The sequence below is a fragment of the Apteryx mantelli genome, chromosome 23 (genome assembly GCF_036417845.1).
Source record: "Apteryx mantelli isolate bAptMan1 chromosome 23, bAptMan1.hap1, whole genome shotgun sequence".
Lineage (NCBI taxonomy): Eukaryota > Metazoa > Chordata > Aves > Apterygiformes > Apterygidae > Apteryx > Apteryx mantelli.
This window is the reverse complement of record NC_090000.1, coordinates 4803911-4819760: the sequence shown is the minus strand read 5'-3', so window position 1 is coordinate 4819760 and position 15850 is coordinate 4803911. Positions and strand designations below refer to the sequence as shown.

Sequence of the window (15850 nt, the reverse complement as noted above, 5' to 3'; positions counted from 1 at the left end):
CACTTCTGGAGTGCTTAAAATAAAGTGCACAGATACAGAGTAAGCTGAAACAGTCAAGAAGCAATATAATACAAAAATGTTTTGAGTAAAGTGTGTTACTCAGATCTTTCTAAAGTACATTTCTGCCTTTATTCTGAAGGCCACAGCACAGACAACTCTGACTAATGCAAGTAATGGAACCAATCTCTTCCTTTGATCATCAAAAAGGTTATCTTTTTTGTAAACTAGGTCCGACTAGTTTTGCGATCCGGTTGGAGCAAACATGAAAGAAAAAGGTTTAATTATCTTTCAGTAAAGAATGATTTATTTTCTTTTAACAAAATGATCAGCTAAAACAGCATCAGTTTGTGGTCGTCACTATGCCTGTGACACATATAGTGTGAGAGATGTATGTAATATGTGGCATTTGTATACGTCCTGTGTATCATCATAAGATGATAAAACAATTTGTACATTTAAACTGGAAGGCAAAACAAAGTTGAAGGGTTGAGACTTGTCCTATGTGATTTACAAATTTATTTGTCTAGTAGAGATTGACCTTTTAACTGAGGATGGAATTGAATTTACAAAAGCTGGGTGCGGAGTTTGTAAACAATCATATATTTTCAATGGAGCTAATCAAAACATAAATACAGAATGGTGGAGATGCTTGCTAGAGATGAAGAGGTAAAAGAAAACTGCTAATTCACCCTCTTATATAATACACACGTATTTCTATGATGGATAAAACATGAGGTTAGAAAGTTGGTGTTCTTATTGCACAGGCTGCTTAGGTTTGTTTGTTAGTTTGAGTTTGATGTGAGAGTTATTGGATGAAAGTCTGGCTGTGTGATTCAGGAGGTCAGACTGGATGGTCATAATAGCTTCCTCTGACCTTGGAGTGCATCATTTGTGAGCTTTTTATTTTTAAGGCTTCAAAATGAGACTTTAAAGTTAGAAAGTCAAGAGTGGAAGTGAAGAGAATTGAAGTATTTGCGTCATTTAGCTTTATATGCACCATTAGTTTTATATGTTACTACTGCCTTACGCCAATATGGGAGCAGAATCAGGGATTATATATTCAAAGTATTCCTTTAGGCAGAAAAGACATGTGAGGTTTTCATGAGGACCTTGGAGATACAGAAAGCATATTGCAAATAATCGGAGGAAAAACCCAGCGAATACTAGGAATACTATGGGAGTAAAATAAAGGTTGAAAGGATAAGAAATGGAAAGGGAGGCTTATCCTGCCCAGAAGGTTAAAAGCAAGGGCATACAAGGTTCATACATCTTGAAATTTGAGGAACAAGGGAGGTTCTGAATCATTACTGCAAAAAACTGAACCCAAATGTTGAGTTGCCCAGATGATTGTTACACGGCTGGAATGAAAGCAAATGAATGGGCATTAATGTGCTAAAGGCAATGGCAAAGCAGGGACCACAGCAGCAAGAATGGATTTTTTGAGAGCAAAGGATTAGCCGAGATCCCAAAGTACAGATGGTCTTGGACGAAATAATCACCTAGGCCTCGTGGGAGTAAGCAGTGCCCATAGGTTGGCCACACTGTAGAAGGAGAATTGATATATAACCAAATGAAGAGAAGACTAATTGAACAGCAGGTCCCAAGGAAACATCTAAACCTCCCAATTTCTAGCTAATTCAAAAAAAAAAAAAAAAAAAAGTGAATAATCTTGCTGTGTTTTGGAGCAGCAAAAATGACCCTGCTTAAAAATCAAATGTTGAATACAAATTTTAAATAATTAACAAGATCCTAGGTCTTTGTTAATGAGAATTTCTTTTGGGGGGAAAGGGTTTAGACCAAGCCCATCCATGTTAATGTTTTCATTCTCTTGATGTATGCACCCTGCCTTCAGAAAATATCCAGAAATATCAGAAAATGTGGCAAAATTTCAGTACAGACACAAAATTCTGGATTTAGATCCCTGAGCCTGTGTGAGTGCGGGAGCTGCGTAAGGAAGTTACAGACTATGCTTTTACTCTTTAAAAGGTTTGCCACCTCCCTCCACTTCTGCAAAATTCTCCCAACTGTTGGTAGTGATACAAGCCTCAGAAGTGCCACCCTGTCTCCACTGCTTCTTAATGTGTTTGTCCTGCATCAGCAACACTTCCATCCTTCCTTCTGCTGTTTACCTAAAACCATAGCCCTGAAATCATCGTGATGCTGTTTGTGGGTAAATTCAGTGATTCTGTTAGAGCAATATAGACCCAGGTTTCAATCTGAGTGCTTTTTATCTTGCAATAAAATTAATGGGTTTATTACTTTTTATTTCTCATTCTGTCTTCTGCTACTCTGAGCTACAAGCCAGGAAGAGGACCAGCCCGTGGGCTGCGGGTTGACAGATCCTGGAGGCAGCAAAAGCCCAAGGGGTGGAAGAGCTATGAGTCTCGCAAGTCCTGGTGTGTGCTCCCAGTGCTGCCATCAGCCCCTGCTACGTGCTCAGGTAAACTCCTCCTTGACACTTTATTTCCCTTCCCACCCTTTATCAGCCCTGCATGTTCACACCATAGGTCCTTGCAGGCTGGGACCACCTGCTAGGCCCTGTTGTTTTAGACAGCGTTTGACCTCAAAGCTGGTCCACCAAACCCTCAAAGCTGGTCCACCAAGCCCTCCTCAAACTTGAGCTGGTGTCAAGGCATACTGAGGTGTCGCCAACATTAAAATGTCACCTCTGACAACACTAAAACACCTGTGGAAGCCTCTGGTTCAGACCTAATGTGGCATTGAATGGGCTTACCACCACTGCCTTTAGCTCTTCTATTTGCACTGAGCTATTGCATGTCAGTTGAGCTGAGTTTAAATAAAAAGAACTCACTGTTAATGAACACAATATCATTGCTCCTGAGAGCCCTGAATTTCCACAGTGAGATTTTGCAAAGTTGTGAGAAGGCAGGGTTGGGCTCCAGGTGAGACAGGTTTCAAAGACTTGCAGAGAAAGGGTAACTTGGACAAAGACAATCGGGATGTAGATGGGGAAAGCATCCGATTCCGGACTGCTGCAATGAAACGCAGAAGTGTTTTCCACTCTTGTGAGCAGTGCCGAGTTACTCTGCGGCAGAGGTACCCCACACTCGGAGCTTCATGAGCGGTTTTGACTGAAGCATCACGCATGGAGCAGTCCCCATTAAGCCATGCTTTGTGTTCAAAAGACCTCTCTGTATGTTATGTGTGTGGCTACTCGAACTGAGCTCTTCAGACCTCTTTCCTGCAGCCAGGCTCCCATTTTGATCATATCAAGGCTGTCTGGTTTTAATTTAACCCTTCCTTTTTGAGTGGATTTGTCTTGAAAAGCATGAAAAGGCTGGGCTCCCAAGCTACCTTACCTCTTCAAGAGCCACGGGAAGGTAAGTGCCTGTTTTTAAACTGCACCAAATTTATCCCTAATGCAACACACTGAAATAAAGCTACCATCAGTGTAGCTACACCAACCTTTCAAACGACCTCGTAGGTTTTAAGTCACAAATAAATTTTTGTTTTCCCGGGAAAAAGTTCCCTGTAATACCTTCAAATAATCTCAAGTGTGCAGGTAATGGCAACTGGAGTTTATGCGAGTGAAGCACATGTGTGTTATATATGTTATTAGTTTATGAAATGTCCGTGTGTGCATATGCATATGGGGGAGACATATGTGCGCACCCTCGGGGCCCCTCGGTTTCCCTCCTGGAGCTGCCCCCGGCCCGCAGCCTCGCGGCGTTTTCTGCCAAATCGGGGGCAAAGCGGCAGGACCCCTCGACCGGGGCCGCGCTCGGTTTAAGGGAGGTGGCGGCGTGTCCCCTTGCAGAGCCGAGTCACCCGCGACTTTGGCAGCAAACGGGACCGGGTTTGGGCGTGAAAAGTAGGTCGGACCAGCCGGGTTTGCTCACGGTGAATTGCCAACCCCCCCGCGAGTGCGGACTGCAGCGCGGGGGTCCTCGCCCGGCTGGGGGTTACTTCGCCCTCGGGGGGCTTTTCCGCAGCCGGGGGATCAGCTCTGCGGGTTGCCCGTGATTTAGCCCCGGCGTGAGGCTGCGGGGCCCTAAGGAAGCGGCACGGCCCGACCGCGCGTTTGGTTTTGCCGCTGCTGCTGCAAGGAAGCGCTGATAAACCGGCCCAGGTCCCTCCTCCCCAGCTCTATCCTAAATAAAAGGAGGCTCCGAAATGCAGTCCCTCTCCATGCCGTTGTCAGGCAATAAGCTCTTGGCTGAGTCCTAAAGCTGGGGCCCGATCTGGCCGCAGTAACGTGTCTTTAATCTTTCGGATCGTCTTAAAATAAATAAATAAATAAATAAATAATATATATATATATACACAACCGATGAGTAAAGCCTCAGCCCTCGCTGAGAAGCAATTTCATCTGATGAAATGGCTAGTCAAGCGGCTTACCCGCCCCTGCCTGCGCTCCCTCCATTAACAACTTGGGCATTAGACCCGTTTCATCACCGTTAATTCATTTGCCTGCTCATTTGCTCCTAAGAGAAAGTTGTTAGGCTGCTCGTGTTTTAACCGGCGGCCGCAGCCCCGGGCCGGTGCAGAGAGGGGCGTTTCAGGAGGGGACGCTGGAACAGATTTTTTTTATTAATTTTTTTTCCCCCTCCGCGGACAAAAAGCGGGAGTTTTGCCGGCAGCGCGGAGAGAGGCGGCTCCGCGGGGCGCGCTGCCTCCGCCGGCCCCCGCGCAGCGCGCGCAGCCTCCCCGCGGGCTGCCGCCAGCCCTTCCTGCAGCTCTGCCCGCTCCGTAACTGCACGTATAAGTGCACCTGCCTCGGTGCAGCCTTGGCACCTGCATGCACACTTTGCACGCCCGCGTGTGCGCGCTGCGGTGTGCAACGCACGGCGGTGCGCGCCCGCGGGTGGGCGACGCCCGTGTGCCAGCTGCGTGCGGGTGGTAATATCCACTGCGGATCTGCACCGAAAAATACTCCTGCAGATTTACCTGGCCATGCAGAGAGCTCCCTGCTACCTCAGCTTATGAGCTTTTGAACTGCTAAAGGAGGCACGCCAGCCATGTCTATTTTAACAGCTACCACCGGCATTGTAACTACTTTTTTTTTTTTTTTTTCCTTAAAAACAGAGCTGGACGCGAACTGATCCGCTCCCTTTGTCGTGGCCAGGAGAGGGGTGATGGTGTGTTGCCCAAATCCGCACCCTCCTGCGGATGGCGTGCGCTGGTCCTGGCGTGTCTGCGCCCGCACATACGTGCGCACTTGACACACACGCTTAATTACGCGCTAACGAGAGGCGCCCGCCGCCGCGGAGAATAGCAGGTAACATTAGAAAACTCGTGCGCCTCGAGTTCCAGATTCATTAAAACAGGACGATTGCCATTTCTATTCTTTTAAAGGTTTTTCTCATCTATTTACCATTTACCAGCTCATCCATATGGAAGACATGGCTTACACTTCCTGGAGAACTGTACTTTTAGGACTAATTGATTCTGGTAATTAATTTGTTCTACCTGCTGGATCAGATGGAAATGCTGTCCGTGCGCCCAAGGATTAGCACTTGCCTTTCTAACATCTTTCCTAATTATCTAATAGCATGGGTTGCGAGAATTCTGGCTCTATTAGAACACTTTTACTATTAACGGTAGTGATTGGAATTGTGATGACAACTCGATTTCAACAAATTAGAGCTTAAAATCAGGAGATGAAGGAGAAGTGCCTTCTTTTAATTTCCCTGAGTTTAACATAAATAATTAGAGCAATTTTCTGAGATGCGAACCGAAATTATCTCGGCTATGATGTGGTATATCACCCTCATTTTAGCAAATTGACTCCGGGGAAATGAATGTTACAGATTAGAAAAAAAAAAAGAAAAAAAAGAAAGACAAACAGAGGAAAGACCGGAAAAAAAAAAAAAAAGGAGAAAAGTGTTAGCACAACACTGAGTGGGGAGTTGATGGGAACAAAACCCCAAAGGGGTAATAATAACCTGAGCCGAAAAGCGCGAGCTGCCTGCAGGGACTGGTGCACGGGAACAAGTTAGGTGTGAAGTGTGGGACAGGTCGGAAAGGCGCAATTAATTTTTTTTTCCCCAAAGTTGTTGGTTGTTTAAAAAAACTTATGTTTTGGGAAATGACAAGGAAAAGAAAAAAAAAGCGCTCCCGCGGGGGCTGAGGCCTCGGGGCGCTGCTCGGGGCGGCGCGCAGCGGGGGGGGGAGGAGGCTGCCGGGCGCGTGGGAACCGCGGGGCCGGGGCGGCAGCGCGGGACCTCCGCGCCCCCTCCGCGCCGCCGCCGTAATTTGGGTGGCCCGCGGGGCCGCTGCCCCCGCCCGCCCGATGGCGATTGGCTCGCTGGAGAGCCCCTTTCCCACGGCGCCTCAAAGGCGCGCATCTCCCCGCGCAGCCCCAGCCCGCCCGCCTCGCATCCCCTGGCTCTTCCCGGCGGCGGGGCTGTTTCGGTCCGTTTGCGGCTGGGGGCATTATTATTAATTATTAGTATTATATTTTTTAGAACTTATTTATTTATTTATTTATTTATCTGTCTATCTATCTATTTATTTTTCCCCGGGAGGTGCAGCCGGCCGCCAGCTCTCCGCCGGCAGCGAGCCCGCAGCCCGGCTCGCTCCCTTCGCCGCTGCCTGCCGGGGGTGGTGGTGGGGGGGGGTTGCACCCGAAATGAACCTCAACTTCACCTCGCCCGTGCACCCCGTCTCGGCGCCGCGGCCCACTTCCTTCTTCATCGAGGATATTTTGCTCCACAAGCCCAAGCCTTTGCGGGAGGTGCCCCCCGAGCACTTCGCCGGCTCCTTAGCCTCCCGCGTCCCTCTCTTGGACTATGGGTACCCCCTGATGCCAACCCCGACCCTCCTGGCGCCGCACCCGCACCCTGCCCTGCACAAGCCGGAGCACCACCACCCCTACTTCCTCACCGCCTCGGGTAAGTGCGGGGCTGCCCGCGCTCCCTGCAGCCGCAGCCCGCGGGTTTGGGCGGCCGGGAGGCGCCCACGCGGGAAACGCGGTGCGGAGCGGAGGTCGCAGCGCCGCGCGGGGCGCGCTCCGGCGGGGAGACACCAGCAGCGTTAGGCTGCGCGGCACCTTTCCCTTTCCGCGCCCGGCGCTGACACGGCCCGCGCCGTCGCGCGTGGGTCCGGCCCGCTCTGCAGGCGTCGGGTCGCAGCGCCCGAGCCCCGGGTGCCGCCGCGCGCCGCTCGCGTGGGGCCGGACACGCGCCGCGACGGGGCCGCGGCGCTTCTTCCCCGGCTGCTTCCGCTGCGAGGCCGCTTTTCTTTACTCGGTCAGCCGAGACCTTGAGCCCGGCGGCGCCAGGATTTCCCTCTCCGTGTCTGCACGGATAAATCAAGCGCTGCTTTGGTTGGTTTGATTTATTATTATTATTATTATTATTATTATTATTATTATTATTATTTGGGGGGGGGGAACCAGGGTAATATTTCTTTTTTTCTTGCACCGTTTAAGTCCCTCCAGACGACGGCCTGGCTGACGGATTCGCTTTTCCACTTCCCGCAGCAGGGCCGGGGCCCTGGCTGGTGCCTTCGCCGGCGCTGGCAGAGGCTCCCTGCGCCCGGCGGGCGGCTCGGGCGCCGCTTTGCTCCGTGCCCGGCGGGAGCCGCGGGCCCCGGGGAGCTGCCGGCCGGGGGAGCCGCGGGCAGCCCTGCCCTGCAGCCCCCTCCCTTGCGCTGGGGCATCAGTGCGGAAGGAAAGCGGCTCCGCCAAGTTTCCCAGCCGGCAGCGAAAGTTGCGCGCAGAGGAGGGAGCGAGAGCGGAGGTGCAAGGACTGCGCTTGCCCTGCCCGCTCTCCTCCCGGCCTCTTCCGCGGCTCCCCCGTTTTTCTGCGTTCATTTCGTTTTCGTTTAATTACGGGGCGGGGGACTATCGCTTTACCATCCCTGCCCGCCCCGGCCGCGCTGGGAAGGCCGTCAGCCCTGCCCGCGCCGCGCTTCGCCTCGCGTGGCTGCTGCGTGGGGCGAAACGCCTCGCAAAGCCCCGCGCAAAAAGACCTCCAGAACCAAACAGATAAAAACGGTCTCAAAAAAGCAACAGCAACAACAACAACAACAAATCCACGCAGGCAGGGACAGGGGCAGGGGGGAAAACCCAGGGCCGCGTCCAGCGCGGGCTCCGGGCCCCGGCCCGGCTGGGGGCACCGCGCCCGCGGAGCGCTGCGCGCCGCTGCCCCGCTCCGGGCGCCGCTGGCTCCCGGCAGGTCGCAGCCACATGCCGGGTGTCTGCCGTGTGTCCCCGCTGCAGGAGTGCCGGTGCCAGCCCTCTTCCAGCACCACGCTCACGCCGAGCTGCCCGGGAAGCACTGCCGCCGCCGCAAAGCCCGCACCGTCTTCTCCGACTCGCAGCTCTCCGGCCTGGAGAAGAGGTTTGAGATCCAGCGCTACCTCTCCACCCCCGAGCGGGTGGAGCTGGCCACGGCCCTCAGCCTCTCCGAGACCCAGGTACCGGCCAGGGCCCGCCGCGGGGAGCGGGGGCCGGCGCCCATCCCCCCGGCGACGGGGCTCCGGGGTCTGTCCCCAACCCCCTGCGGCCATCCCTTCTATTCTATTCTATTCTATTCTATTCTATTCTATTCTATTCTATTCTATTCTATTCTATTCTATTCCGTTCTTTCCCCCCCTCTCCCAGGTGAAAACCTGGTTCCAGAACCGGCGCATGAAGCACAAAAAGCAGCTGAGGAAAAGCCAGGACGACCCCAAGCACCCGGGCGGCGAGGAGAGCCGGGAGCAGAGCTCCCCCGAGCCCGAGCTGCCCGAGGCGGCCGCCGCCGAGCCCCGCAAGGGCCCCGCCGGCCCCTTCCTGCTGCAGGACCCCGAGGACGAGGTGGACGTCCTGGAGGAGGGGGACCTCTGCGCCGCCCCTCACCGCCTCTAGGAGCGCCGGCGCCCGGCCCGGCCTCGCCTCCCGCCGCGGGGCAGCTTAGCGCAGCCCCGGCCCCACGAGTCGCCCCCGGCCCCGCTGGTGCCGCCGCCCGGAGGGAAGCGGGTCCGGTGCGGGGAGGGCGCGGGGACAAGAGCGGCGGCGGCGCCGCCCCCGGCCCGAGCTCTGCCCGGGAACCCCCTTGGGGAGAGCCAAAATTAATAATAATAATAATAATAATAATAATAATAATAATAATAAAAGGTGGGGGGCGAGTTTCCTTCCAGCCTCCCGCTTCCATTCGAAACACTTGACTTTTCCCCGTTCCCCGAACTTTCCGCGGTGTAAATAAACGCGTCCCCGCCGCCGTGTCGCGGTTGCCGAGCGCGGCGCCGAGGTGCCCGCCGCCTCCCCGCGGGGCGCGGCGGCTCCGGGCAGAGCTGCCGCGAAACGCCCGCGCTCAGAAAACGAACGGCAGAAACGGCCGCCACAGAAGCAGGTAAGACGGACCCGAACATTTATTCCGTTCCGATCTGGGGAAGGGGCGCGGGGAGCATCCCCAACAACTGGATCCTTCCAGGGGTTGCCGGCACAACCACAACCCCGGCTAAGCGACAGAGATTTTCTGCAGCTTGGAGAACCACCTGCATCATCAGCATGATTCCTTCAGGGTTTCCAGGTGTGAATCACTTTCAGGATATTTTTCTTTTTCCCTTAAAGAGCCCCCCCGAGCTCGTCCCAGCTTTTTTTCGTGTTTCCCCCCGCGCCTACAAGCTGCCCCTAACGCCAAGCCAAGCCGGGCTGTTCCCCCTCCGTATCACAGCTAGAAACACCAGCCACCACGCGTGCTCCCCGCTCGCTTTGCCTTTATCCTCCCGCCAGGGAAATGGTTTCCATTTCCAGGTAAATGAAGATTTTTCTGGGGTGAGCTGGTGGCCGGCAAGGGTGCTGGGGGCGCCGCGGGGGCTCCGCAGCGCCCGGGGAGGGCTGGGGCCTCCCTCGAGGAGGGGCTGTGCTTGCCGAAATGTCTGGGCAGCCCCCGCTGCGCCAGCGACCCGGTGGCATGTCGGGGTCTCGTTAGGTTATTTAATTTCTTTTTTTGTTTGTTTGTTTTTAACGGGAGGTTGATTTGGTTGTTCAGTGTCGTTAGCACTTTTCAGGGCATTTTGGACTGTGGGACACGCGGTTTAGTGAAGGAAAATGAGTCCCTGCTTAATGTACAAAGCACAGACGATTGAAACGTGTGTGTTCCCTTCCCTTTCGTGGGTTTGCGGTACACGTAAAATAAAGATCCCACGCTGGAGGGGGGGGGAACCTGTCACTCTATCCAGAAAATGGCTAGTTGTCTTTTATATAATGTTTATAAAAACTTACAGGACAATAATTTTTGTCACCAAATTTTGCTACAACGCGACCCGTCTCCCTAAAAATTCTGATTCAGAAGCGAAACCCACTCGATCTCCCCCTCCAGCCTCGCTGGGGTTTGAAGCAGCACCGAGAAATAAGCCCAGGGGATGGCAGGACATTTCGCTTTGCCGCATCCCTGGCTGGAAACGCTTCTCCCAGCCCCGGGGCTCTTTCCTCCTCGCAACCCCTAACCCGTGGCGGGAGGAGGGGAGGTGTCGGGAACTGCTTTGAAAAACCTTTCATTTGATGGAGTCCTCCGGCTGCGTCGGTACCTGGTCGCCCACCAAGTATTTTGTTCGTTTTGCTACGTGTCGATTGTCAGTGAATTTAAGTAGGAACTATTAAAAGTGATTCAAACGAGCAGCTCTACCGTGCTATTTCCAGGACAATTTTTTCTGGCCACATCTGGCGGCACCGTTCCCCGCAGCGTGCGGTGCTGGAGCCGTGTCGGCCCCGGCCGGGCCGATCGCGCGCGGCTGCGAGGAGGGTCCCTCGCTGCACATGACTCACTCGCGGGGACTCGGCTTGCGTGCGACAGGATGGGGCAGCGAAGTATTGAGAGAAACCTGGGAAAAATCCTTTTAGCTTAGAGAGACAGAATATTACAAGCAAGTACAAAGATGTAATCTTAAAAAAAAAAAAAAAAAAAAAAAAAGCAAATAAAAAAAGAACCCACCTGAATGAAAGGGATATTAGATACCCAGTTTCTTTTACATTTGTGTGTGCTTCCTTTTGCTTGTCGGGAGAACTTTTCATTCTTTCTATTATTATTATTGAAAACAGAGGCATGTAAACGTACTGTGATCTGGAGAGAATATGCAGAAAAAAGGCAGGAGAAAGCCCCAGACTGATGGAGAGGCACAGCAGACACAAGTTACGGGGCAGGCACACAAAGGCAACCTTGTCTTCGTTGCGTGCTTACACGGCTCCTTTGCCAGGCGAGTAGCGGATGGCAGGAGGGCTGCGGTGCTGGTCACCTGGCACTGCCACGCTCGGCTTCTCGAATGTGCTTAGAGGGCTCTCGAGGGCAGCGCAAGCAAGTAGGTTCCCATTGCCCCAAACGCCCCCCAAACTGGTGCTTATCCCCATTGCAATAGCAGGGCTGGGGGCATTTGCACGCCTGGGGGTCAGTGATACTTGTGGCCATGAGGTAGCTTCTGAGGGAAGGAAGGATGCCGGGATCTGGGTGCAGACACCGGATGCGTGTCCAGGAAGGTGCTCTGCAGCCCAGGGCTCTCCTGCAGCCTGTCACAGGGGCTCAACGGGTGGCAGAGCATGGCCTTGCCCCTGCCACAGCCCTGATGACACCGTGGATGACAGCAAGCGAGGCTGTGGCAGCAAAGCCCAAAGGTCCCCTTGCCTCGGTCCCTGTGCTCCAGTTTGTCTGGAGAGTGGAGGCATCACGAAGATCCCCTTCCCCTTTGCCACCAGCGTTATCCCACTCAGGAGATACAAGGTCTTTAAGGAAGCAGCAGAAAATGAACCAGGTAACGCGATTCTCTGCTGCCTCTCCCCTGCCTGTGCAGCAACTTCCCTCTTCAGGCACAGTGCAGTTATGCTGATGTTCAAAAAAACCCCCAAACCACAGACCCCCCACCTTCCCTTTCACCTCCCTGCAGTGCCAGGCACCTCGACTAACATTTAAAATTACCGTCATATTTAAAACCAAAGCCACTGTTGCTAGCAGCCTCAATGACAGATGCAAAATGCGAAACATGCACCCCAGCGCAGCTCCCACAGCAGATGCTGCAGCGGCGTGCCCTGAGCCTCACGGGTAATGGCGAAGGGCTGTTATCTGTTATTACAGATTTTTCTCTGTGCTTTCTGAAATGAAATCATGTTTGTTTAATTTATATTTCAGTGGTAAATGTTGGTTGTTTTTATTAAAGAAAATCAAAAATCAGTCTGTAAAACCTTCCCATGATTTTTTGCTTTTACTTGGAGCATTTTACCCTATGCTCCCCTTGACATTTCTAACTTTTATGAGGCAGAAAAGAGGTTCCAACCCAAGTTTTTTTCTTTCTATGGCCAGAGCTAGGTAAAAGCAGTTCAGATGTGCAGACTGCATGGGCAGCTGAAGAGAGGACCATTTGCAAAGTACTGCCATCAAACAGAGGTGTGGTGTCAGCCCTGAGAGTGCCATGGATTGTCACTCGGTGAAGCTGTAAATTTATGGCCGGGCCTAGAAAGTGATGCAGTCATTGCGTGAGCTATGTGAAATGCTTCTACTATTTCCTCTGTTTCTTTCTCGTCTTTGCTAGCGAAGCAAATTTAGTGTATGAATTGAGTGTATTTCTTTCTGTGAGTCTCTGAAGCAGTTTCTGCAGGTGTGGGCCATGAGGAGGGCCAGGGGCAGGACAGGTGGGTACAAATACAATGCTGACTACAGCTCTGTGATCTCGCGAGCGTTGCAGTTTCCCGAAATGATGACGTTGGTCTTCCTCCCTAGTCACAGTAACAAACAGCATCACCTTAATTAACTGCAGACTCCTGCCTGGCTGCTCCTACTAGGCTTAAAAAGGGGCTTATTTCTGTCTTGGATTAATCTGGTTTCTAAGTGATTTAAACTAAGCCATGATAAGCTTGGAAGAAACATTTCTAGTTCCATTGCCTGTTGGAATTGTATCAAAGCTCTCATGTTAGAGTCCCAGGTGGGAATGGCATGATTGGAAAGGCTGGTCAGAGGTCCTAGGGACTGTTGTTTGCTTCTAGCTCTGAGCAACTAGCTCTGAAGTCTCTAATGTGCTCTACAATGAAAATGAGGATAAACTTAGTTACTGGGAACGCTCTACAGACTTTGCATCTGTGCTACACAGAAAGAACAAAATGCAAGGACAGGTGCAGCACTTAAAGAGAGAAAGGCTTGATCAGTCGAAGGACAGGCTGGTGCACGGGGTAGCTACAGCTACTGATGGAGTCTATATTCATGCAGTAGCAATATGTTTTATCTGGTGACGAAGGCAGAAGGATATAAAGCATGTGTTTAAGAGAAGAAAGAGTGATCCCACAGCAGACTGTGGTGTTTTTTCTACCTGCTAGGGTACAGCTAGTCTTTCAAGGAGGAAGCTGGGCTTAACTCATGGTAATGAGTTAACTCGTGATGCTACAGGTTTCTGAAACGCCAGGAGCACAGGCAAGCGGCCTGAATTCTGTTCCTCACTTTCTTCCGCTGTTGCTGCAACTACTCAAATTGCTTTCCCAAGTAAAGACTCCATATTCTCCAGTACCATGCTACATGCTGGCTTTGCTGTGGCTATGGGACACAAACACTTAAGTGTTCCTAGTGACACACAAAAAACTAGCCCTGTGGTATTACCTGCAGCTGCCTGCTCTGCACTCACAATTATGCAAAGCTCTTGTTGAGCTGCTGCATGCTTTTTTAGCATCTGGTCTATCCGGGTTTTTGGCTCAGTATCACTTCCGTTCAAAGCAGGCTCTTGTGTAAGGCAGGCTGCTTTAACTCACCCCTGCCAGCTGTCACCAGTGGAGATTGTCTGCATTTACCTATCACTGTGATTTTCTGCATCTAGAGCTGTTTCTCCTATCACGGAAGCAGTCAGACTGGAAGCAGTCACCTGAGTTGGTCCTTTCATCACATGCCTGCTTATTCTCGCATAGAGAGTGCTTAGGTTTGAACAACAGGGGGAGAAAAAGGCATATTCTTTGTGCTATTATAATTTACTGCAGAATTGGTCCCTAAAGGGAGATGATCAATGACCAAATGCTTGGTTTGTGTGCTGTTTGGACAGTATAGATTGATGCTTATTGGAAGTATTCAGTGACTGGGGGAATTGGACATGTTCTCAGCTGTTTTTCAGTCCTCATCTTGGACAATTTGGCTTTGGGGCTGTAATGACGGGATGTGGCTCTTGGGTTCGTGCCTTATTTTATGTTTTTAAGTGATGAAAGAATGTATTTTCCTCATAGTTAGCAGCCTAGGAGCCAGCTGTTCACACTGGTGAACACACTTTGAGGGGAAGCTGGTGGGAAGAGGACTTAAATCTTCGAGTATCTTTGAAATGAACATGATGGTGATGGTATTACAGTAGCACTGTGATTCTAAATAAAACTGACCCCAAGTCCTCAACATTGGAGGTACCACAGGACCACTGATACTTGTATCCTCCTCTTACTGCCTGGAGCTCCTGGACGTCTGCTCCTTCTCTCCCCACTCCAGGCTGGGTGCTGCTGTTTGCGTGATCGCTCTGCTCCAGTTAAAAAGGGAGTGTGAAGGGAGCAAATGGAGAGCTGCACTCCCCCTTCGCTCCTCTGAGTTGGCAGCATTCCTCTTTCTCCTCTTTGCTCTGGCACTTTGCTGGTGAGATCATGATGGGACTGTGTCACAGGAGGCAGTTATTTGTGCTCAGGCAGATGGTCCCATACTTTCAGGAGGAAGGGGAATGTGGGAATCAGGTATTAGCTTTCATTACAACCTCCATGTTAGGGTGACGTCTCTTAAAGGCAAGTCTCAATACCTCAGAAGATCTCATTTTCAGAAGGTTGACTAGTGACATGATATTTGATGGCATCAATGTCTCTCTTCTTTGGTACTGGTATTATGAAAGATGAAAATGCTGTTGTCCATCAGCGACATACAAGCTAGCCCAGTATGCCCTCCTGACTTGACAACAACTATTTGTCTCAGCTTCTACACTTCTTGAATATAAAATGTTAAGAATGCTAAGGCTGCACTACAAGGGGCGGTCCAAACTAATGTTGAGCGCTTCCACTACGTGGTGTATGCAGATGTGTTTCTGCCCCTCAGAGGTGGCACCATCTTAGAGATGCAAACAAGAGCTGTATGAAAGCCTGACTGTGGGGCTTGTGCTCATGGTGAGTAACGCTGCGCCCTGCGCATAGCTGTGCTGCAGCCATGGGACTATGGCAGGCAGGTTCTACTCCAACTAAATCTCTCCCTGAATACTTAATGCAAACCTCGAGGCCTATTTCTTATTTAAATTCCTTGTCTTCCTAATTCGGAAGACATTAAGTTTTGCCCTTTGCTTTTAAGCAGATGGATGCTCATCATTTACTTGTATGGTCCCTTTTTGTGCCACCCTATCTGTTAGGTGCAGGAAGAATTTGCATTAGTATTGAGGTAGATCAAAAGATTTTCTTTGCACATATGCTGCAAATAATGTCTTTTCCTGGGGGAAAAATACAGACCTTTCCAAATGGTTTCTGAGATGATCATGATCAGTGTCTTTTTTTTTTTTCTTCTTCAAATCTACCCCTTCCTCTCCCCTGCCAAAAGCAGCATCATATAAATGATATATGGCTTGCTAATAGAAGTTTAGCATGGGTAGAGCTGTTTTTTTAATGTTTCCTAAGAGTGGTGTTTTTTTTTTTTTTTTTTTTTTTTTTTTTTTTTTTTTTTTTTTTTTTTTTTTTTTTTTTTTTTAAGAAAAAGCACCCACCCACAAAGATCATCCTAATTTATGGGAGCTCTAAAAGGTAGTAGGATGACAGATAGGGAGGAAGGTGATCAATTAAGACATTAAGCATTTTGCACCACATGGACGCATCTGCATGTCAGCCAAATAATAAGGCCATCAGCTCATTTTCAGGGGGCTGTTGCCTACTTCAACTCAATCCTCAGATCAAAGAGAAAATTTCTGCTTGCATTTTCTAATCAGAAAAGGG

The 15850-nt window shown here is 50.9% G+C and overlaps 1 protein-coding gene across 1 annotated transcript; it reads left to right on the top strand.

Annotated features, from left to right (window-relative positions):
- The first annotated feature begins 6592 nt into the window (after positions 1–6592).
- On the top strand, positions 6593–8815 carry BSX (brain specific homeobox). The gene is made up of 3 exons (XM_067310288.1): positions 6593–6854; positions 8186–8382; positions 8570–8815. Exons 1-3 carry the CDS (start codon positions 6593–6595, stop codon positions 8813–8815), a joined length of 705 nt encoding a protein of 234 aa, XP_067166389.1.
- The last annotated feature ends 7035 nt before the right edge of the window (positions 8816–15850 follow it).